At 27.9% G+C, this 25465-nt stretch overlaps 1 protein-coding gene across 1 annotated transcript in view; it reads left to right on the top strand.

The window, feature by feature from the left end:
- The window catches only part of LOC113559323 (laminin subunit alpha), a 28062-nt gene extending 6575 nt beyond the window's left edge, over positions 1-21487 (top strand). The window contains exons 3-51 of the mRNA XM_026965009.1: positions 1972-2099; positions 2162-2270; positions 2539-2709; positions 2780-2993; positions 3079-3288; positions 3369-3641; positions 3760-3897; positions 3970-4242; positions 4312-4446; positions 4526-4690; positions 4765-4923; positions 4997-5253; positions 5323-5472; positions 5540-5671; positions 5748-5954; positions 6016-6652; positions 6748-6905; positions 7186-7342; positions 7832-8231; positions 9539-9659; positions 9745-9909; positions 9977-10458; positions 10582-10810; positions 11167-11294; positions 11435-11559; positions 12504-12808; positions 13423-13573; positions 13643-13896; positions 13959-14126; positions 14194-14651; positions 14726-15005; positions 15728-15883; positions 15984-16171; positions 16422-16624; positions 16703-16856; positions 16920-17103; positions 17169-17299; positions 17364-17657; positions 17722-17929; positions 17993-18157; positions 18354-18521; positions 18583-18899; positions 18987-19228; positions 19297-19488; positions 19547-19716; positions 19793-20026; positions 20128-20281; positions 20349-20579; positions 20843-21487. Of these exons, the coding sequence (XP_026820810.1) occupies positions 1972-2099; positions 2162-2270; positions 2539-2709; positions 2780-2993; positions 3079-3288; positions 3369-3641; positions 3760-3897; positions 3970-4242; positions 4312-4446; positions 4526-4690; positions 4765-4923; positions 4997-5253; positions 5323-5472; positions 5540-5671; positions 5748-5954; positions 6016-6652; positions 6748-6905; positions 7186-7342; positions 7832-8231; positions 9539-9659; positions 9745-9909; positions 9977-10458; positions 10582-10810; positions 11167-11294; positions 11435-11559; positions 12504-12808; positions 13423-13573; positions 13643-13896; positions 13959-14126; positions 14194-14651; positions 14726-15005; positions 15728-15883; positions 15984-16171; positions 16422-16624; positions 16703-16856; positions 16920-17103; positions 17169-17299; positions 17364-17657; positions 17722-17929; positions 17993-18157; positions 18354-18521; positions 18583-18899; positions 18987-19228; positions 19297-19488; positions 19547-19716; positions 19793-20026; positions 20128-20281; positions 20349-20579; positions 20843-21120 (10608 nt within the window). The 3' untranslated portion in view covers positions 21121-21487. The remainder of the gene's footprint in view (positions 1-1971; positions 2100-2161; positions 2271-2538; positions 2710-2779; positions 2994-3078; positions 3289-3368; positions 3642-3759; positions 3898-3969; positions 4243-4311; positions 4447-4525; positions 4691-4764; positions 4924-4996; positions 5254-5322; positions 5473-5539; positions 5672-5747; positions 5955-6015; positions 6653-6747; positions 6906-7185; positions 7343-7831; positions 8232-9538; positions 9660-9744; positions 9910-9976; positions 10459-10581; positions 10811-11166; positions 11295-11434; positions 11560-12503; positions 12809-13422; positions 13574-13642; positions 13897-13958; positions 14127-14193; positions 14652-14725; positions 15006-15727; positions 15884-15983; positions 16172-16421; positions 16625-16702; positions 16857-16919; positions 17104-17168; positions 17300-17363; positions 17658-17721; positions 17930-17992; positions 18158-18353; positions 18522-18582; positions 18900-18986; positions 19229-19296; positions 19489-19546; positions 19717-19792; positions 20027-20127; positions 20282-20348; positions 20580-20842) is intronic.
- The last annotated feature ends 3978 nt before the right edge of the window (positions 21488-25465 follow it).

Here is a 25465-nt window from a genome sequence, read left to right as displayed (position 1 = left end):
TATAATAAATTGATAAAAAATAAAAACACTGTTTATCAAGTAACATACAATTTTATGTTAAATAAAACAAAGTTTATGAAATACGGTACCTAATAATTGCATTATCGACTAATTCGGAAAAATATATTTTATCAATTCAGAATTAGGTAATATGAGTATTAGATTCAACATGTTCCTTATTGTTTCGCTTAGATATAATAATTTAAAAGTGATTATTATAACAGTTATTAACCCGATATTGGCTATACCTATACATAATATATTACTAGGTATATTGTGATGAACAATCAACAAGGCCGTCAAATGTGCATAGTTTTTGACATTTCGAACTTTTATGTAACGATTTCTTAGGAAGTAGATAAAGTTATGCCGTTGTACTAAAATAAATGTACATATAAAAACAAGGTCGTGAATATTTTCTAATTTGCTCGAGAGCAAAATTTAAAGCCTATGCATCGAATGTCCAGGTGTACCATGTGCAAGCGTATAAACTATAAAAGGTCGTCCGTGGTTATCACACTTGCCATGCTCGTGCGGTTCAATATCCCAGGAACCAGATAAGTACGACCTACATGTCTGATAAATTGATTCGAGTTCGGTTTGAATACTAGTTTTTTGGAACACAACGACAATATTTTCCTTATGCACGAAGTTATAATATAATATTAAATTATTTAATTATTATTGTTAAAATAATATACTGCCGACTATTTAAAGAATGTTTTCCATTTTATAAAATACGAAAACCCAGTAAAACTAATTTGTAATTTCATAAATTATTTCTTAATATTAACGCTGTATTGCAGCTGATAGATATACGAGTTTATAATGTAATAAAAAAATATTTATATTACAACGAAATTTTGTTTTATAATATCTAGCGTTCTTGATATGCTTTTTTATTATCAAAATCACTTCCGCCGGACGATTAATAGACTAACAAATAGATAATATTTTTATGAATGCCAACTATTTAAGTTCATTGAACAACAACTACAAAATATCGTTGTATTAATGAACTAAATAATAGATTATATACAAATTATTAAGATGGTATACAGAGTGATAATATTTATAGTCATTTCTAATTAAAATTGATTTAATGAATACATATATTAATTGTGATACTGTATATTATTAATATAACTATTATGTTTATATTTAAAAATAAATTAAAATTAATATAAGTACCTACGCACTCCCGATTACATTTAAATGATGATCAAACACTTATACGAATAGTGTCTATTATAAAAATAATATTCATACAAATATTAAAATAATTGTAATGCAGCACTAAATACAATAATAATAATATGATAATATTATATTGATATTATTTAATTATGTATTTGAGAAAAAACCTATATAAAGTAATGTTTTCTTGTAATATGTATAAAATATGTATTATAATATATTTATATTATACTAGGTATCACCGTGCACTTCGTTGCTCATACAAAATGTATCCGTGTTAAAAATTAGGTTGGCTAATGCTAACATTTAGCGTAACGCGTATGGATAAATAATAAATATTTGGTTTTCTGATTTGGTGTATAGATGATATTTTCAAAATATTAACTTAACATACCTGTCTCATCCAGCGTTACTTTTTTTTTACCATTTAACTGCAGCATTTTTTAAAAATATTTTTATTTGTTGAACAACCCAATTATGATTTCCTTTTCATTTTGGACCAAAACCAATAACTCATACATTTTTAATAGTGTGAACTAAAAACAACGAAAATGCACTAAAATACTAATTTCTATTTTCTAATAACTGTTAATTAGTAACACAGATGAAAAAAATATATCCTTATGTGCATAAAATTTGCGTATTCACCGATTATTTAAAAAACTAATAACTATTTTTCAAAAACTATTAAAATCAAAAATAAATTTAAAATATGCTCCACGATTTATAATTTTAGTTTTATACTACATATAATAACATTTTATATTTTTTTAGGAATTCCATGTCGCTTATGTTGTTGTTAAAATGGGTAACTCCCCTAGGCCGGGTGTTTGGGTACTTGAAAGATCAGCAGATCACGGTCAAACATACCATCCGTGGCAATATTTTGCTGACACTGTTGCGTAAGTAATATTGTAAGTGGTTATTAAAGAAATTGAGTATTTATCAATATCTATATTTTTAGGGACTGTGAATCATATTTTGGAAAGGAAAGCATTAAACCCATTTCAGCTGATGATTCGGTTATTTGTGACACGTCGGTTTCAAAAATTGTGCCATTAGAAAATGGAGAAGTTAGTATTCATGATTTATATAAATGACAAGTGTTAATTGTAATACAAATGTAATACAAATATATCATAAAACTAAATCAGCGGAACTTATTAGAAAGATGGATGGAAAGCCTTTACTAAGAAATATAATAATATATCATGTATATTATGTGTTATAATGTTATAAATATATATACTTTATAAACCATTTATTTTATTATTTAAGATTAACAATACAAATATTCATAAGGAATTATTATTAAACAACGTATGCATTACATATTTACAGATATTTGTGAAGCTTTTGTCTAATAGACCTTCAGCAAACAACTTTTTTAATTCTTTCGCATTACAAGAGTTTACTAGAGCTACTAACGTACGATTCAGATTGCTGAGGGTAAAAAATCTTCTTGGCCATCTCATGTCAGTGGCTAGACAAGACCCCACTACTACAAGACGAGTAAGTAAACAATTTCACGACTAATATTTTGTTCGTTTAATTCATTTGTGAATGTTTGCTTTGTTTTTAGTACTTTTACTCGATAAAAGACGTGAGTATTGGTGGTAGATGTCGTTGCAATGGTCACGCAGATCTATGTGACATAACTGATCCTACAGATTCGTATAAACTCATATGTCGCTGTCAACATAACACCTGTGGCCATAACTGCGAAAGATGTTGTCCAGGTTTTGAACAGAAAGCTTGGAGTCAGTCTAAATATGATAAGTTATTTGAGTGTGAACGTAAGACAATAAATTATATAATATTTGAATTAACTTAAAACTGTATAAATAATAATAACGAAACAACTGGTTAATTTCATGTCAGCGTGCAATTGTTATGGTCATTCGGAGACTTGTGTTTACGACAACGCAACAGACGCGTCGCATTTATCGATTGATATTCATGGGAAATACGAAGGAGGTGGCGTGTGTCAAAACTGCCGAGACCATACAACAGGTATCAACTGTGATAAATGCGTTTTCGGTTATTACAGACCCGTTGGAAAGTTGTTAAACGAAACGGATGTGTGTCAACGTAAGTCGCTTAAAATTATTATGGATTATATGATTAATTTTAATTAATATTTTAATTCTTTGGTTTTTTTTAATTTTTAGCTTGTAATTGTGACCACTTCTATTCAACCGGAAATTGTACGGAAGGTTTTGGTAAGTGTGAATGTAAGGCCGCTTATGCTGCCCCAAATTGTGACCGATGTAGTGAAGGATATTACGGATATCCGGATTGCAAGCCTTGCGAATGCTTCTTGGATGGAACTAGAGGAAGACAATGTGAAAATACAGGCGGGCAATGTCCCTGCAAACAAAACTTCGGTGGGAAATTTTGTTATCAATGTGCTGATGGCTTTTATGACTTCCCGCAATGCAAATGTAAATTTATATTTTTAATTTCTTACATCTATTCTCGTAAATACGTGAAGATCAATTAAAAAAAAAAAATGTATTAATATTAAAAAATACAATTTTTTACATTTGATCTTTTATACAGCTTGCGAATGCAACGAAATTGGATCTAGAAATTCGATATGTGACCAAAATACTGGTCAGTGTTCTTGTCATAGCAGTTACGGAAATCTTTCATGTGATCAATGTAACCACGGCTACTATGGATTTCCCACGTGCTCTTGTAATTATTTTAACATAATAATATGATAACATTTATTAGTAAATTATTATCATTTACATTTTTATTTTTTAGATTGCAATTGTGATTTAATTGGCTCATTACCTGAAGTATGCAATAAAACAAATGGGCAGTGTATGTGTAAAGAAGGATATGCTGGTCCTAGATGTGACAAATGCTTACATAGTTATAACGGATATCCAGACTGTAAGCCATGTGGCTGTTCAGAACGGGGAAGTGCAACATCTATTTGTGATGCATCAGGAAAATGCCCTTGTTTGCCTAGTTTTGCTGGAAGAACATGTGAACAGTGTAGTCCGGGATACTATCAATATCCTGAATGCAAATGTAAATGCATTTATATCATATTATATAACTTTCAATTTAACTAAAATATTTATGAAATTATTATTTTAGTTTGTGATTGTAATAGTCAAGGATCGATTGGAGTATCATGTGATAATGATGGTAAATGCAAATGTAAACCTAATTTTACAGGAACTAGATGCGATAAATGTAAGGAAGGTTTATACAATTTTCCAATATGTGAAGGTAAAAATTATTAATTTGTACAAGCCATAACACATTTTTTAACTTGAAGTATTAAAGTTTGTAATATATTTTTTTACAGAGTGTAATTGTAATCCTGCTGGTGTTTTATCAACTTTTGTTGGATGTGGATCATTGCCGCTGGGTGAATTATGTCAATGTAAACCTAGAGTCACTGGTAGAATATGTGATGAGTGTCGAGAACTTTATTGGAACTTACAACCCACAAATCCGGACGGTTGTCAAGGTATAATTAAATATTTTTAGAAATATAAAGTAAATATGTAGTTATAATAATAAGTACCTAATATCTTATTTCAGAATGTGATTGTTTCATGCCTGGGGTACTTAGTGGTGTAGGTGTTTGTAATCCAAAATCTGGTCAATGTGTTTGTAAACCATCTGCTACTTCTAGAAGATGTGATGAATGTTCCGAAGGATTTTATAGTTTAAATGAAAATAGTTTGTTTGGATGTACAGGTAATTATCACAGATGAAATATTGTTGATAATTAAAAATTTAATACAAATTAAAATAACAAATTTGTATTTAGAATGTGGTTGTAATGTCGGTGGTTCAATAAATGAAAAATGTGATAAGAATAGTGGACAATGTTTGTGTCAACCTAGAATTGTCGGAAGAGCTTGTACTGAACCAATGCAAGCACATTATTTCCCAACTTTACATCAACTTTTGTATGAAGCTGAGGATGGTAGAACTCCAGCATACACCCCAGTTAGATATGGGTTTGATGAAAAATTCTTTCCAGAATATTCTTGGAAAGGTTATGCTGTTTTCTCTCAACTTCAGGTAAATCATTTAATTTGTCTTTGTAGATTTTAAATTGTTTTTAATTGTATTTCATTACACATGAAATAGAGTGAAATTGTTCAAGAACTAAATATAGAGAAACCGTCAATTTATCGAATAGTATTGAGATATGTAAATCTAAATAATGAAACCATATTGGGTTTAATATCTATAACACCTGAAACACCAAATAACATCAATATCGAACAAAAATTCATGGTAAATAAATTATTTATGTTTATTATTTATAAAATAACTGTTTATTAATATTTAATTTTATTTAAAGGTACAACTAAAGCCTACAAAAACTCCAACTTTTGTGACAGTATCTGGAGCTACTGGAAATATTCCATCACCATTTGTTATGAATCCTGGGCGGTGGGCTGTTACAATAAAAATTGAACAGAATTTGTTTGTGGTTAGTTATAGAGTTTATAAATTGCATAGGTATATATTTGTTTTAATATAATACTAAGTGAGTAATATATTTGTAGGATTACTTTGTGATTTTACCTGCTGAGTACTATGAAGGAGATATTCTTGTTGACAAGGTATTGAATCCTTGTGTTATTGATAACATTGAAGTTGGTCTATGCAGACATTTTGACTATCCTAGTACTTCTAAATTTGATCAAGTCAAAAGTACTACTGCATTGACTTTTGATGGTGAAGAACCAATTGATTTCTTTGACGATTTAAAAGTAAATAAAAATGTGCTTAAACCTTAATCTATGAAAGAATAATTATATTTTTATATTTTAGCAATTGGACATATTAGGTGTCCCAAAACTACCAGTCATTAGTGAAGCACAACCAGAACTAAAACTAGAATTATCAATTATAAATCCTGGACCCTATGTTATCTTAATTAATTATATGACACCATCTTCTATTCAAACAAAAGCAGTAATAGAAATTGAAGTTGACGAAAAGATGAATTCTGGTAAAGCAATATTATACGCGTGTCATCATACTACTCTATGTAGACAAGCTGCAGTGGATGCCACCGGAAAAGTGGCTTTATTTGATATAAATAAACCAGTTACCAAAGTTATACTAAAAGGAGGAAAAGATCATTCAAGAGTTGGGATAGAATCAATAGTCGCTTTACCATTAGATAAATGGTCTTTAGACTATATAAATCCAAATCCTTCATGTGTAAAGAAAGATGGAAAATGTATTCAGTCCTTTTACCCCACACCTCCTGACACAAAAAAAGTAGAATTTAAAACTGGAAATGAGGCTCGTCTCTCCACAATTGCACCTAAAGATATATTTGACAACACTACAGCTTTGATTATCCTTGATCATGAGGACAGTATTGTAGATTTGGCTGGAAAAGTTCCTAGTCCAGGAGCTTATGTTTTTATTGTCCATTTTTATCAACCTGATTTCCCAGGTAATTTACAATTACATAATTTATAATCACCATTATACAAAAATATTAAGATACTTAAATTAATTAAAATAGTAACTTGGTTTTACATTATTTAGCTTTTGAAATGAATGCATTAATACATAATGGTCAAACGTATGAAGCAGTTTTGCCAATAAAACATTGTCCATCAAACTCTGGATGTCGTTCTGTAGTAAAACAAGCTAATGGAAACATCAATTTTCAATTGACAGAAAACTTTTTACTAAGTTTAAAGGTAATTATTCTTTTTAAATATAAAAGTAGTGACTGATGATAATCAAATATTCATTAAGTAGTTCTGAGAGTAATTACTATTTTTAAATTCCTATTTTACATAGTTATTACATAAAATAAATAAATTATTAAAGACTATCAATGATTAAAAATATTTAAATATACATTCAATTAAAAAAGTAATACATTGTTGAAAAAAATGAAGTATAATTTAAATTTTAAATGTATTTACTGTTAATACATTATTAAAATAACTATTTCACATGTTAACATAATTTTAGGAGCCAAATCATAAAAGTGTTTGGTTAGAGTATGTTTTGGTTGTCCCAGCTCAAGAATATAGTGATTCTATTACAGTAGAACAACCGTTTGACTATACTGGATTATTCATATCAAATTGTGGAAGCAATCATTTTTACATTAATACTTCTACTACAGGTATTTTTCCAATACATTTGTTTTTATTATTTATTTATTTGTACATTATAATCAATTATTAACAATTTTACATGTTTTTGGCTTTATTTGTTATAATATATTTAACTGAAACCCCTCAGTCCTTATCTTACTTACTATATTATTATTTTTTGTCTGTAGGCTTTTATATTTTAATACATATTAAACATTTAAATGTGTAAAGTACCGCTTACGCAATTTTTGATAGTTATAAAATATTTAATTACAATCCCCAGTTGTTAGATTTGTAATTTTACATGATAACTTTATTTTATTACATTTTTGTTTGTCTGTAATTCTATATCATAATTATTTACTATTATAACTATTAGATTTTAAAATATTTTCATAGGTATATATTATGTATGTCAATTAATTAATTCTTTACTAATTAGTATGAATAGATTTTATACTCCTTACATCAACTTATAACTTTTCAATAAACTTATTAATCATGGAAATTTATTTTAGGTTTTTGTAAAGAAGCCACTTTTTCATTAACAACTGCATATAATAGTGGAGCACTACCTTGTAATTGTAACTCTGATGGTTCATTAAGTTATGTATGTGATCCTTATGGTGGTCAATGTCAGTGTAAACCTAATGTAATCGGTAGACGATGTGAAGTTTGCAAAACTGGGTATTTTGGATTTCCGGATTGTAAATCATGTAACTGTCCATCAGTCGCTACATGCGAAACTTCATCAGGAGAATGTATTTGTCCACCACGTGTAACTGGGAAAAACTGTGATCAATGCGAACCAATGACATATGGCTTTGATCCAATAATTGGATGTGAAGAGTGCAACTGTAACATTTTTGGCGTGGAGGACAAAAATCGTCAATGTGACTTATTTAATGGATCTTGCGAGTAATTACTATAATTTATTTTTTTTATTCATAGATATTCACTCATTATTTATTAATCTTACTATATTAAAAGCTATTAGCTTTATATTTTTATAGTATTTGTATTAATTTATTTTATATTCTGAGCGGAGTGATAAATGTATTAATTTTACAATAATGTATTTCTTTATTTTCTGTAATTTTTTTTTTTTTTGAGACATTAAAAATGCTTCAGTTTTAAACTTTGGAGGTAATTTTTGATGCAAAATTGGTTCTAATTGGTACTTTGGAGAATCAAAACTAAAAAATTCTAATTTTTTTTCAAACTAACTGAGAGAAATGAAAAAAAATTAAGGAAAAACAGTAATTTTTATACAAAATTGGTATTTCATAAAATCAATTATGTTTTTTGGGAGTACTTTAAAACAAAATAACCATAGCTACTTGAAATCTTCACAAAATGTTTTTGTTTGTATTTCTTATACATAATATAATTTTCTGAATATTTTGTATTTTGATCTATTTGTAGAAATTTTCAATTTTTTTTTGTATTAATACATGATAAGAAATTGTTTGTTTAGTCAAAATATTTGAAAATTGAATTCGAGATCTGGAATAATTAGTTCATACTAAAACTAAAAAATCTAAAAACTATAGAAATACAATTATTTTTATAAACATTTGAAGTTCAAATTTGTACAATATTATATATTTTAACGATGAATAAATAAATCATTTTTTTCATAAGGAATTAAAACTTTTACGTATATTATTCTATACACATTGATGTTTTAAAAATATGTTGATTAATTTTAAAATTTAATATATTAATAGTTTATTAAAAATGTTATATCGTGAACCTATTTTCACTGTTGTATAGCAAGATAATATTGGATCAAAAGTTAATAAAAATAATATGATATAAATATATTATTATAATAATTAAGTACTAAATATGTAATTAATATAACATTTTTGGAAAAAAATTAATCAACCTGTCATAGTATTAATTGTAAAATAAATTAATTTAATAGCAATTTCAATAAACATATCTTCAAATTTACTTAGTGATTTAAACCGACAGACCATCTGCGCTCAGAATAATTTTTGTTTATAATGATATATCAATGAATTTAAGTTTAACACATCCATTACAGTAACTCATTTAACACCTACTGTACAGCAGAGTGGTATCCACTGGTCCACCATTTTTTTTTGTTAATAATATTCATTGTTTAATTTGCAAGTTCTATTATTATTATTTTATATCATAAATATAATAGGTATAATAATTATTTAATTTATACATCCTTATATTTTATAATTTAGGTGCAAGCAAAACATTGTTGGCCGTTCTTGTGATCATTGTCGTTCTGGACATTGGTCTTTCCCTCGTTGTTATTTGTGTAATTGTGACTACAGAGGTACAACATCTGAAATTTGTAATCAGGTTTGTTTTTCATTGTACATTTCAAAATTATAGTAAAATTTACTGATTCATAATTTTACTTATTTATCTATTACAAATTTTTAAGAACAACTCGGAGTGTTATTGTAAATCTAATGTTTATGGTCAAGCATGTGATTTATGCAAAGATGGAACATTTAATATACAAGAAAAAAATGATGAAGGATGTTCGAAATGTTTCTGTTTTGGTAAAACTACCCGATGTCAAAGCTCCAATCTTTACAGAACAGAGGTATTTATTAAAATACTTGTAATAGTATATTTTTAAAAACATTATGTATATTATAATTGGTTTTTAGATAAATGATATGGAAAATTGGTTGTTAAAAACCGTCAATGTAACAACTAAACCAATTATAATTGAAGATGTAGAATTTTTACTTGAAAAAATAGAAGATAATGAACTTGGAGTTGATTTAACACCTAAAGAGCTTCAAGGAAAAATTACATATTTCTTTGCTCCAAAAAAATACTTGGGAAATCAAATAAAATCATATGGAGGATTTTTAAACTATTCCATTCAATATACTTCAAACCTTTTTGGAAGTGCTGTTGGTGGTCCTGATGTTATTTTATATGGCCATGATACTTATTTGTTTTACTTTTCATTGGAACAACCAGCATCAAATACTTTGTTCCCAAGTTTTGTTGAACTTGTAGAACAAAATTTCATACTAGCTAATGGATTACAGACGACTAGAGAACAAATAATGCAGGTTTTACAGAATTTGCATGGCATTTACATCCGAGCTACTTATTGGGATCCAACAGTAACAACTAGGTTTTTATTTAAACATTTTAATTTTAATTTTTTTTTTTACAAAGTATTTAAATTAAAAATCTACATCATTTTAATGCCCATATTAATATTCAGCACAATATAATAAGTAATAACATTATTCAGGGTATCAAGTATATCATTGGAGACTGCTCAAGAAGAATATATCCAATCAAAAGAAATTGCATTGTCTGTTGAACAATGTCAATGTCCTGCCAACTACGTTGGATTATCATGTGAAGATTGTGCTGATGGTTTCTATAGAGCACAAACAGGACCTTATGGAGGTTTCTGTGTCCCTTGTCAGTGTAATGGACATTCCAATACTTGTGACAAGGCTACTGGAATATGCAATGTAATCTCATTAAAAATTTAATTTATTTTTAATTTAATTGCTTATGTATTCTTGAATAATTAATATTTAATTTATCTGAAATATCTCATAATCCATCCCATCCTATTTCTTCTTAAAAAATAAATCATCAGGTTTGCATAAGGATACTGTTTTAATATAAATTATGAGTATTGCTGTACTAAAATAGTTAAATAATTTTTAAAATTTTTACATTTTTCTTACGGGATCAAATTATTGCTTAATTATTAATTAGTAATATTATAACTAATTAACTAATATATATCTATATAAATGGGTGACATAATAATTAAATAAGTTTATTTATTAAATACTGTGATATATTTTTTTTTTATTAGAATTGCAAGCATAACACTACAGGTGATCACTGTGAAAAATGCATTGTAGGTTATCACGGAAATGCATCTATTGGCACTCCTTATGACTGTCTTATATGTGCCTGTCCACTACCAATAGCTTCAAACAAGTAAGACAATATATTATTTATATAGTCTATATGATATAGTATATTATTATAAGATTAAATAAATAATTCAATATGAAAACATGCCATAAGAAAATGAAAAAATTAATTGTGTTAATAGATAATATGTATTTTATTTTTAGTTTTGCGACAGGTTGTGAAGTTAGCCCAGATGGTAATAAAATCAGCTGTGATTGTTTACCTGGTTATTTCGGAGCAAGATGTGAATCTTGTAATGCTGGTTTTTATGGTAGCCCTGAAACTCCAGGTATACATTTATTTTCAAAGTTTAAATTATTTACTTAATTTAACTTACATATATTTTTCTGTGATGATCATTATTAAACAATATAATATTCATAAATAGTATGATTCACCAAACATAATTACTCAAATTTTTTCTTTAATAATTAATTAATTTAAATTTTGATTTTTAGTAAGAATAATGACCATATTTTCAATTATTCTTAAATTTTATACTAAGAAAGGAGTGTCCTGTGGTGATATAAACTTCGTTTTTTTATTAGAACCATGATTTTTATTGTTAATATAAATTATTTTTTAAATATTGATGTGTATAAATTAAAATTAAAACGATTAGTTTCTGAGGCCTTATACACTTTAAGTATCTATATTTAAATTTTCCTTAAATCACTAAATGTATTAATAAATTATTAAGAGAAAAAATGAAGGTGAGTATAATTGGTATATTGCCCCGTTTATAATTATTTAAGTACAAAATTTATATCAATTTAAAAAATACACATTAATTAATATCCAATAATCTAATCTAAACCAACGTTTCTCAACCATTTAGTCTCGCGACCCCCAAAAAAGGTACAAAATGTGCTCAATCACTTTGCAACTCCCCTCCCTATCTATATTAAGTATAAATTTGTATCATATCACAGGGAAAGCCAAATTTTGAATAAAAGGTTCATTTTGTAAATCAGTGTTTTATTATTTTTGACCACCAAGACTCCCAGCCAAGACAATCGCGACCCCCAGGTTAAGAAACGCTATTTTAGATATATTAATTAGAATATAATTACTTAGTTTATTATAAAATATTATTTAACTTCTTTTAAAAAAAAAATGTACTTTTTAAACGGCATTTCTAATTTCTAAATGGGATTTCCTTGTTTATTTAAGTTTTATTATTTAATGTTATTGTATCAAATTAATAAAATATGAATTTATTTATGTTTATAGGAGAAGTATGTAAAGAATGTCAGTGTTCTGGTAACATAAACAAAGAAGATCCTGGATCATGTGACTCAATTACTGGAAAATGTACACGTTGCTTAAACAGTACCTTTGGTGAATCATGTCAATATTGTAGGCCTGGGTATTTTGGAGATGCTGTAAATTTGAAGGATTGTCAAGCATGTGATTGTGATAAATGTGGAATGGAAAAATGTGATAACTATAATGGCCTATGTGTCTGCCATCCAAATGTAGAAGGAGAGAAATGTGATAGATGTGCTGTAAATCATTATGGTTTCGAAACTTGCAAGGTAAACCTTTAAATTATCAAATATAATTAAACAATAAATATAGTTTAATCAACAAGTATTTAATATGTAATATTAATCTGATAATCTATAGTTATGCTAATAAAGACACCACATAATTTTAAAGTTAAATCAAAATTACTCACTTTTGAAAAAAAATTAATTATAAGTACTAATAATTAATAATTACTGATTATATGGATTTAAAGTTCAATATTTAAGGAAATATAATATTAGAACAGTGGTTATCAACCTTTTTATGCTCACGCTACATTTCTTATAACCATACGTTTTGGACGGAACACTAAAGTAATAAAGTAATACTATACGCGTGTACCACGGTCGTTACGCACGGAACACTGGTTGAGAAACACTGTATTAGAATGTATTATGAATTATATAGTTCTTGAATTTAACATATCATACAGAAGCAGAGTAAGACACTATAGGTTTCTGTTTTTTATGTTGAACTTGCAGAGAAACTAAGATACATCAAAGATATATATGTATATAATTATTCATAAAATATTCCAAAACAAATAAAAAATGAATGTCTAGCTTAAAAATCTAAAACTTACTAATTCATAAAAACATTTATTTTTCTCAATTGCATATAGGGTTGTAAGGCATGTGAGTGTGCATTAGCTAGTGAAAGTTCTCAGTGTGATGATAATACAGGATTGTGTAGATGTAAGCCTGGTGTTGCTGGCAGAACCTGTGATCGATGTAAACCTGGATATTGGAATTATACTGAAGAAGGATGCATATGTAATAAAACCTATTTTTAATTTATAGATAATTTATTAAATAATTCAATATATTATATTATATTTACAGCATGTGGTTGTAACTCTGAATATAGTGTTGGTGTTAGTTGCAATCCTCGAACAGGACAGTGTGAATGTTTACCTGGTGTAATTGGAGATAAATGTGACCATTGTCCTCATCGTTGGGTATTAATACAACCTGAACCAAATATGGATCAAATGACTGGAGTTGGTTGCTTTGAATGTGACACTTGTACACATTCTCTTTTAGATGTAACAGATAGTTTATTTACTAAACTATACTATGTCTCCAATGAATTTAAAGTATAAGAAAGAATCCGATAAAACAATTTTGATGTTAATAATTTAATGTTATGATTTTCTAGAATGTGGAAAATGGATACTTCACTGCTCAACGTCTATTATATTTAAATGATACAGTATCAAAATTGAAACCAAATTTAACTAACCTCATATCAAGTAGTACTGATTTGTTCCCCCTAAATAAAAATTTGACTGATTTCCAAAAAGACATCACAAATCTAAATAGAAAGGTAATTTTTATTCAGTAATACAAATAACAATATTAATTATTTAATACAAAAAATATGTATTGTTTAGTCAAAGTCAGCTTTATCAGATGCATTAGTATTAGAATCAAAAGGTGATATAACAAATAAAATGACGATCGAAGTGGGTTTAGCCTTGGATGAGGCAGTGTTACAATCGTCTAAAGCTGTCAGTGAAGTAACTAATTTAGCACAAAGTCTTCAAGATGGCGCAGGTCCACAAATTGATACAGCATTAAATGAAGCACAAACATTGTTGGAAGACATAAAAAAATCGCTTCCAGACATGACAAATAAAAATAATGAGTCAGAAAATTTACTTATTAAATCAAATGATATTCATGACAAAATGATACAATTTGCATCGCCATTAGAAACACCTGCCCAATCAATAAAATCATTAGAAAATAAAAAAATAAAGTTCTTTGATGATATTATGGATATTAAAAACTATACTAATATTGCTAAAGATAAAGCAATGCAAACTGGTGTACTAAATGATGCAAACCGGTGAGTTAAAAATAATCGTTGTTTAACTAAACAAAAAAAAAAGTTCAATACTAATTTATATTGATTAATTTCAGTGAATCGTTATCAAAAGAAAATGATCGAATAAATTCATTGACAAAACTAAAAGATTTAGCAAATGATGGTATGGAAATGTTAATGAAAACAGTAAAAGAGGCTGTTGATAACATAAAACAATCTAAGGATGCATTTGCTAAGCTTAGTGCAGAAAATGAATTAATGAAAGCCACTAAATTTAAAGTTGAAACAGCAATTGAAAAAGAAACACGAGTGCTGGAAGAATTACAAAGAGGTTTAGATAAAGCGAAAGAACATTCCAATAGACTTAAAGAACAGGTATTTTAATTTTATTTTACAGTATGCATTGCTGTATATATGATTTAGTTTTACATTAGCAATTAATTGATGATGGGAATAATCAAGATAAATTACTCATAATACTCTATTGTTAGAGTTAATAAAATATTTTGATTGTTTTGAAAATTCTTGATTGATTTTCTTGGTATCGAAATCAGCTGAAATAATTGAATGAAAAATTATTTGGCTAGTGATTCTTTCAAAATTAAATTGACTATGTCTAAACTCTATAACATAAAATAGTCAAATGCAAATTAGTAATTACTAAATTCTTATAATATACTTAAAAACCTTTAATAACCTATCTTATTTATCCTATTTTATTACTTTTTCGCACTTCTTGCTCATACTTTTGAAGTATTTGCATTCAAATTATTCATAATCATTCATAGGTAGGTAATCAATTTATAATTTTTTTGGCAAAATTTATACAAATTAAGTTATTTTACAAGTCGTACAATCTAATTTTTTTATTATTATTTAATCATATTAAGTAGGTACTTACTACCTGCATAGATATAAAAATAAAGAATAAAATATCAATTTAAATTTTAATTAATTTAATTTTACACCGCTGTTGTGAAGGAATTTAATTATAATTGTTTTAATAATAAAATATCTATCATTAAAATAAGTATAATTATAATATTATATTAATATGTTTATTACAATGTAAATAATAATTTTGTTTTTTGCCAAAGGCTGATTTGATGGAGTCTTTAGTCAAAAATTCAACCTCTGCATCTGAAACAGCAATTGCAGCTGCTAATTCATACAAAAATATAGTAGCAGAAATAGAAAAATCATTAAATGCTGCTAAAAATGCAAGTACTGCAGCCAAAGAAACCATTAGTAAGGTATATATCATGTGTTAAATTGTATGGCTAAGATAAATTCTAAAATTATTTTCCTTACTATATTTATTATTACTGATAAATATTAAAAAAACTGTTTTAGTCAAAAGGACTTGATGAAAGAGTTGCTATAGCTGACCAAAATTCAACAAAATTACTGCAGGATGTTAGAATGGCATTAGAACAAGTACAGGGAGGCTTAGAAGAATCATTAAAAGATGCTAAAGATAAATCATCAATAGTTTCAAATTCAAAAAATCAATTTGACCAAAGAATAGACGAGATATTTAAGTTAGTTACATTTACTCGCTTCACATAATTGTTATAGTATTAATATAGAGCAGATTCAGTTACAAATTAATTTCTTATAATAAAATTAATATTGTCTTACAATTTTTTTTTCTCATAACATTTAAAATAAATTTAAAATTGCTCATTTTACAATTTGTGTATATTTTGTTATTTTTAGCTCTTATAGCTTCTGAACCTATTAGCCTATTATTTGATAATAATTTTAAATTTATATTGTTTTTTTTAATAGACAATTAGAACAGATTGCATCCGAAACTCCAAAATCAAAAAATAACATGGAAACTGTTATGGCCAATGATGAAAAGTCTCGACAATTAATCAATAGTCTTGATAATGTTGTTAAATCATTACCAAATCATCTTATCGCAGCCCAACAACTCAATAAAGACACGGACAAAGCTATTAAGGATGTCACACAGTCAAATAAGCAATGTAAGATTGTTTAAGTAATATAATAACTAATAAGATTCTTCATTATTTAGTTAAAAATTTGGTAATTTTGTCACTTAGTGGATAATGCACTATCACTTTTACCAAATGCAACTGATTCTGCAAATCGCCTGAAAAATAAGCCAGAAATACTTCAAAAAGAAATAGAAAAGTTGAAATCTAATGTAAAAACACTTCAAACTAAGGTTATTACATGCAGAAATATGGTGAACAGGTAAGTTCTCAACATAATTAATTTTATTAATATTTTTTGTAATTTAATAAAATATGTTTCCAGGATTAAAGTAGGTGTAAATTTATCAAAGAATTCAACTCTCGAACTTCGAAATCCTGAAAATTTAGCTCAACAAAGTATTAGCACTCTTGCATCAATATATATTAAAACAGATCAGCCAACAGGTCTCATATTGTATCTTGGAAACGAAGTTGGTACTAGTCGTCGAATGAGAAGATTTAAAACTGTAATTATATCATCATATTTTATTTAATATAATTGAAAATAATTTAAGTATGTAATTCATATTAGGATGATTTCATGGCATTACAAGTTAATAATGGATATTTAGAATTGTTAATGGATATTGGTTCTGGTACTACAATACTTTCTAGTGATAAAATAGTGTCGGATAACAAGTGGTATAAAGTCGTTGTTGAAAGGTACCTAATTTAATGCAACTATTAGTAAAATAAAATTATTACAACAATTTGAATGTTTTTATAGAACTGGTAAAACAGTGAAATTGGTTGTACATGAAGATGTAGGAAAAGGTTCAAATTCTAATGAAATAACTTATTCCAAAGAAACAGTTCTTCCAGGAAATTCTTCTAGTTTGAATTTAGATAAAGATCATTCAAAGTTATTTGTAGGAGGGTTACCTGCTACATTCCAAGCTCAAAACGATATAGTAGATCAATCGTTAGAAGGTCGTGTTGAAGATTTAATGCTTGGAAATACATTTGTTGGCCTTTGGAACTTTGTAGATTCTTCAGGTGTAAATAGTGGATCAATTGAAAGGTACCTATTTAAAAATACTTTGCTGTTTGTAGATAAAAATGTACAAATATTTATTTTATTTTAGGAATAAATTTATGAACACATCTAGTTCTGGGCTTCGTATGAATGGTGAAGGATATGTTGTTATAGAATCTCTTTATTACCAAATGAAATCTAAATCATCTATTCTTTTAAGTATAAAAACCACGTCTACTGATGGACTGATATTTTTAGCTTTCAAAGACAATACTTTTATGTCTATTGAACTAGAAGGAGGAAGTATTGTTTTTCGAGTAAGTATTTCATATTAACTATGTAAAATATGAGTACTTATTAAATTTGTGAAATTAAAACAGCTAAATTTGGGTGCCGATACCACATCATTTATTTCTCCTCTTTCGTATAATGACGATAAATGGCATACAATTGATGCAACTAGAGTAGGTAAAGAAGCTATACTGAAAGTTGATGATAAAATCATAGAAACAGGAGAATGCAATGGAAAAGGAACCGATCTTCAGGTATGTATCACATTAATTATACCTATAGTAATTTATTTACATATTGTGTATAGTTTCATACCATAACATTTAACACGTCATGTACTCATGTTCTATATTTTTTAAATAATATTTAAAAATTAAATATTTGAAAAAAAAATCTTGATTACTAGATTATAAATTAAATTTAAAACAATTAAAAATATTATATTCACAGGTTTCTGAACATTTGTACATTGGTGGTTATCCAAAAGATCATGGAATTAGAGAAGTAACTAAGTTCAAGTACGACGGATGCATAGATAGTGTACAAATTAGTACAGTCCAAGTAAATCTCAACAAGTATGTCGATGCCCAGGGTATTATTTCAGGATGTCCAGAAAGGGTAAAATAAAAATATTTAATTCATATAAGACTTATTTAATAATATTGAGTTAAATTTTTAGATTACCAGCCTTGTATCATTTAAGGCAGGCAGTAGAGGCTATGTTAGATCGCCAAATTTGTTTGTATTAGATAATTCAATTGAATTAATATTAAGATTTAAAACTACTCAATCAAATGGTTTACTAGTATATGGTAAAGATGGGTCATCTGTTTTTTCATTGCGTATAAAATCTGGAATCTTAACGTTTAAAAGTGGAGGAATTCATGTTTCTTCCACACAATCTACACGATATGATGATGATCAGTGGCATGATGTATTTGTTGCGCACACAAATCAAGAACTTTTGCTTCGTGTTGATGATTTTGATAATTTCCAGTAAGTATTAATATTTTTGGATATTCTATGATTTAAAATTGAGAAAAAAACTCAATGTTTTTAATGTATTGAAACTCAATTATTTAGATCTGAAAACCCTCCTTCACCAGTGCGGTTCCTATACTCTGACTTTTTCTTTGGCGGTGTTCCACCGGAAGTCGATGCTGAAACTTCAATGACCGACTCATTTGTTGGTTGTATTAGTGATGTAACATTCAATGGGAAAATAATTAATTTTGCTCAGCTTACTGATGCACCAAGAGCTATAATAGGAAGATGTACAGAACCGTCACTAACTGGATTTAGTGTACCAGAATTCAATAACACAAGTAATTTAAAATAATTAAATAAAACCATGTAAACATATTTTTTTTTAATTATATTAATTCTGATTTAGTGAAACCAAAACCTCCGCTAAGAGATGAATTAGACATGAGCATGCTGGCACCCATTTTACAAACTACCGCCTCTTCCACACTTATCCCAGATGAAATAACCACTAAACCTACTCTCCCGGTAGGGTTATGTGCTCTATCAGTAAATCCACAAGTAGATACTGATATAAATAAAGATAGTGGATATAGATTTGGTATGTTAATTAATTTGTAATATTGAGTCATATATTTCATAATTATGATTATTTTCAGGAAATCAAGTGGGGAGTCGTTTTGAATATGATTCAACAATGATAAAAACTAAAAATGACAAAAACGAGATTTCAGTTGACTTAAAAACTTCTAGCACAGATGGAATAATATTTTTTGCCTATCAATCCGATGGGACGGACTTTACGGCTGTTTATTTGGATGAAGGAAAAGTAATATAACCATTAACCATACATTACAAATAGGGTCAACAATATTTTATTGATCATTAATATTTATACATTTTAGGTTAACTATCATTTGAGCTGTAATTCTACACCAATGACAATTAAAGCTCAAATGCTAGTTAATGACGGAGATTGGCATTCTATTAGCTGGACCAGGTCTAATGCAAATGCTGAGTTATTCGTAGATAGTACACCAGTTGGATCCAGTTTGTTGTCAGGCTGTAAAAACACAAATTCCATATTCTATTTTGGAGGCACTAATCCAGCAGCTTATCAAAAAGTCATTGAATTTATAGTAAGGACAAAATACTTGATTAAAATTATTATCAAAAATGTGTTTCTTTCAACGTTTAAAAAATATTTTTTAATTCATAACTTGGATACAATTATTTTCAGGGAATGAATGAAACATTTGTAGGTTGTTTACGCAATTTCAAAGTCAACTCTAAAGATTTAGGAAGTCCTAGTCGTAAATATGGTGTAACCAAATGTTCCGAAAAAGTTGAAGAAGGAGCATTTTTCTACGGAAATGGCGGTTACATTAGATTATGTAAATTAATAATATTAATTTGTTCATTACAAATTTTATTTTACATTTGACTAACACTTTGTTTCAGTGGAAAAATTTGTTATTGGTAGAGAAATTGAGATTTTAATGGATATAAAACCAAGAAGTGTTGATGGAATTTTGATGTCAGTTCAAACAGTAAAGAAGAATTTATTGATATTGGAAATGAAAAATGGAACAATATCATTTTCTGTGGATACTGGTAAAGGTCCGATTTCTGCTTCCTTTACTCCAGCATCTCCTTACTATTTATGTGATGGCTTATGGCATAGAATTAAAGGTTAGTTTAGAATTACTAGTATTTAGCATTGAACGTAGGTCTTATATGGCTTTGTGTGGTTTGATGTTATACATATTTTATCTGATTTTTTAATGATTAATTGGACTGGTGAATAGGTCTTGGTAAGAATTGAACTAAACTTAGTGCCTCTAATGGAGGATATTGATTTAATTTTTAAAACATCAACTAAAATATTCTATTTATAAAATGTAGCTGGTCAATGATTTATTATTATTATTTATTTTTGTTAAATTCTTTTACAGCCGTGAAACTGAAAAATGTTGTACAATTGGGTGTAGATAATATGTTTGCAACACCAGACCAATATGGTAAAGGAGGAACATCCAGCAATACACCGAGCAAATCATTGTACCTTGGTGGTAATCCGATATACAACAATCGCCAATCCAATGGATACTTAGGATGTATACGGAATGTTGAGATAGTTAACAATAATTTACATGATAAAATTTTATTTAAGAAGTTCCCAACCCAGATGGTGCATGGCAATGTCACATTAAGTGTTTGTCCAACAATTTAGTTACTATTCCAGTATACTGTATAGATAAAAAGCAAATATCAAACATAATTTTAAATTTATATTTTATATTTTTGTAAATAATATTTTTACTTCATGATAATTAATAATAATAACTTGATCATTTTTATATAGTATAATGTAAAAACATAACCGATTAAAATATAAAAGGTAATTGTACAAAATATGAGTACCTACTTTTAAATCTAGTAAGACTTAATTCCATAAAGTTATTGCTTAATAGTATAATGATTAGTTAAAAATTATATAATAACATATTACTTACAATATATTATATTATATAGTACAAAAGTGTATTGCACACTGTATATAAAAATTCAAGTATATTATAATACATATTTTAATATATAAAAAAGTATTTTTCTTGTTTTTTTATATTATACACAAACTAAGATTTAATAGGTAGTTGTATATTTTAATACTTCAGTACTGTTATGGGATTATAACCAGTTGTATTTTTCAACAAGTAATCTATAGTGTGTAGTATTAATGCCGAACATGCATAATATTACACATGACTAAAGGGTATCCCATAAAGAACGCTTTTTTTTAAATTGGCTATAAAAACACTATATTTTTTAAACAAATACAAAAAGAAATAAATATCATTCAAATGACCTCCCCTGTCTTGTTGACAGGCTGTAATGTGGTCCAGAAAAATAGCAACAACTGCATCAGTTCTCTAAGGTGAATTTTGCAATCACATGTCAAATTTCTTCTTTCAAATTGTTGTATAGTTCTCAGTTTTGTTGTATAAGCCTGAGATTTGACAAATCTCCAAAGGAAAAATTCACAAGGAGTGATATTACATAATCTTGCTGGCGAGTTCACATCACCCCAAAGTGCAATGAGGCGATTTGGAAACTTTTAACGCTACAGTGTAGCGAAAGACGCTATTCTACTGTAACCACAGCTTTGGGAAATCCACATTGTAAAGATGAGAGACTTTGCTCTCAAGTCCAAATTTTCAATACTTCAATATTCTCAGCAGCCCTACTTACAAAATAACAAATCTAATCCAAATAGCCAGCGTCGAACTGGTTCCAAAAGGCCCCATCAGCAATATCTATAATGGGCCCCCAAAAACCATTTTTTAGATAAAAGTTTAATCTGATACATTAGTATATGTCCAAAACTTTCATTTCTTTAAAACATTTTTTTAGAATCCTTACTAAACTTAGGTATTTGTTGTATGATCAAAAAAACAATGAATTTTCAAAGTAAAAAAATTAAATTAAATTAATGTTTTGAAGCTATTATAAAATGCTTTTTTTTAATTATTTTTACAACTTATTAATCTTACTAACTACTTATGTTAAACCATATATAAGTAGTTACTATCTTACATTAATTGACAATAGAACAAATAAGATAACATTATATTATACCTTTTAGTTTTATACACATTTTATTCTAGAATATAATTTTTAAAAACAATAAGTCGAATTTTATCATACTTCTTTTTAATAAAAAACCCAACATACATTACATAAGTGTTTATAACAAAATTTAAAACTATTAAAAAAGATTGCCATTTTCAAAAATCAAAACAATAACGTCTCATACGAACAATGAACTTAGCAATTTAAGATCTTCACCTTTTATAAGTTGTATTCAACACTTAACCGCAGTGGAGGATTAACTACTAGATTCGTGAGGCTTGATCCTAGGGCGGCAAATTTGTTGTTATTTTATTTTTGTTCTTAAAAAAATGAACAAAAAAAAAAAATTAACCATTTTTGTTTTTCACTCCCGAGACGGCTATAGTGCTATACCCGATAACCACTCTTCGATGTTAGCCCATTTAAACTACGATCCTTGGATAGTATTAAAAAAAAAAAAAAGGACGTAAACATTGAGCGTGTCTCAGGGCACCGTGAAAGTTAATCCGCCACTGCTTAACCGTCACAACCGACATAACTATATAAGCACAACAGCGCGCGGCACATGAGAAACCGTTTCTAATTTTCTATCGAGTTTACATCAATTAGTCGTCTCGAATTGTCAATTGGTCGTGGACTCTTGGTAAATTTTTGTCGTGTGATGTGAATATTGGTTTAATAAAGTTATATAGGTACAAGTGGGCAATAATAACAATTATTATATATGTACTAGGTACACGTTTTGCGATAAAAAGTTCAAAGTTGAATAACAGCATGTACAAATGAACAAATGTACAACCAGCATTATATCACAAATGCGATTATATTATGGTACGATAATAAATGTTATCAGATGCCACTTATCTGGAATCCAAATATGTTTAATAGTTTAATACAATAATAATTTGCTTATAAATATTTATTAGCGACATTTGTTGGTAAAATATTATTTTACAATTTTTAAAATAATTAACAGATAATTATTATTAAAACAAAAAATAGTAATAAAATAACATTTAGAATAGAATTTTGATTTTCGAGGTCTAATGAAATATTTGGGGGGCTACGTATGAACTATAAGTATTCCAACTATAGTGAGATACGGCATGTACGTTACTGTACATAACTATTATCAAGTCTTTGATGCTACCGATGCTGATGATGGACAGTTATGTGACCAATTACATATCGTAGTACACTAATACCTACGTCACAACTACCACTGTTTAATAATTTAACTAACATAATATTTATTAATGGATTCAGTCTGGTTGGTAGATACATTAATATATCAATAAAAATAATTAGCTAAATAAACCTCATCTCATACTTAAAAATAATTTTATAAAAATCACTAAACATTGTATCCAACAATACCACTTGATACTGCATCAGTTTACTTCATCATGTTACACAATAAATGATGCTTACCTACTTATTAATACAATGGTACCACATACTTGTACAAGTTGTATATTAAATGAACACTATAGGTATCACTATTTACAATTAGATGAATTTACCAAAGTTGAAGTAATTTATTTGTCAAACTAAATCATCCTCTTTTATAACTTTCTCTTTACACCCAAAGGTCTATCTTTCAAACAAACTAAATAATAAAATTATATTTACCGTCTTTGAAGTTGAATATTGAGCTTTTAATTTTAAGACTTAACTTTTAACAAACGCCTCACCTCAAATCAAAATGAAAAACAGCATATTCTAGACTTTTCACATGCTTTGTCCTCTTATCCTACTCAAAATATTATAAAATGTTGCCTACTTACAACATTTATAAAAATTTTAAATAAAAACTTAAACAAAATGTTTAACCTACTTGTAGTTTGCTAGTCTATAGTCTATATGTGAAAATGAAAAAGATAGTGAAGTTCCGTAATGTATAATAATATGATATTTATTTTTATGTTTTAAATATATTTTTAATTAGTATGCAGTATGCACTCAAAATACCTATGGGTCAAATTTATACCAACTCGTATATGGTACCCTAAAAGAAACCGCAATTCATAATACATTTTTAACGCGGGGAGCAACTAGAAGAGACTCCAAATATCGAGAGGCGCTAAGTTTAATAAACAAGTCTATGATAAGATACATTTTAGAGTGTTAAAGTATGAAAAATTATTAAGAAGTTATTAAATTTGTGGTATTGTGTCGATTACGTCACCTAGCATCTTAAATTTTTATGTCTATAGGTATTCTTTATTATGTTGTTAGATATCAACGGAAATTACTTAGTTGTGTACTCGAATTCACAATAAATACGCCACACGCATGGAAATTAAATATTGATATGATAATTGAGGTAATCATCAATAGATAGTCTCCTAATGAGCTTTTGGTTGGAAAATGTGAATTCTGTTACCAGTTTATTACCTTCGGTGTGTCCGTACATTTATATAATGTATAAATGAACATTGAACATACGTAAGTGACAGAGTCGTGGAAATTGATGAGGCTCATCCACATTTCTACGATTTATGCATCAGATATACCTAACCTTCCCTCTTCCATGATAAAATTGCCGTCTACGTCACTGATGTAAAATACCAATAAGTACAGCGTGAATGAGTGTGTTCCGCTTCCTCTCATCACACCGTTTGAAAATTAAAAACGAAAACGGTTTATTACAACATTATCAACATATCGTACGCTGCTGAATGCTGATCGACGGAAGTAGCGTACTCGTACGGTCAGTGGTTACTGCATGTTTAATAATTGCCGTCTGGCAGAAACGACTAGTCTAAAGTGTGAAACAATATTATAAATTATAATATATTGGTCAAAGTGTTGAACGTCCCCGCAGGCGGGCAACACTATCTATTTAACACACAGACCTTATACCCTCATCAGCAACAAGGTGGATCCACCACGCTTATATAACGTGTATGATTTAACACACCGAGGTGTGACAAATTGTCACC

Source organism: Rhopalosiphum maidis, chromosome 4, assembly GCF_003676215.2.
Source record: "Rhopalosiphum maidis isolate BTI-1 chromosome 4, ASM367621v3, whole genome shotgun sequence".
Classification (NCBI taxonomy): Eukaryota; Metazoa; Arthropoda; class Insecta; order Hemiptera; family Aphididae; genus Rhopalosiphum; species Rhopalosiphum maidis.
This window is presented reverse-complemented; position numbering and strand designations above follow the sequence as displayed.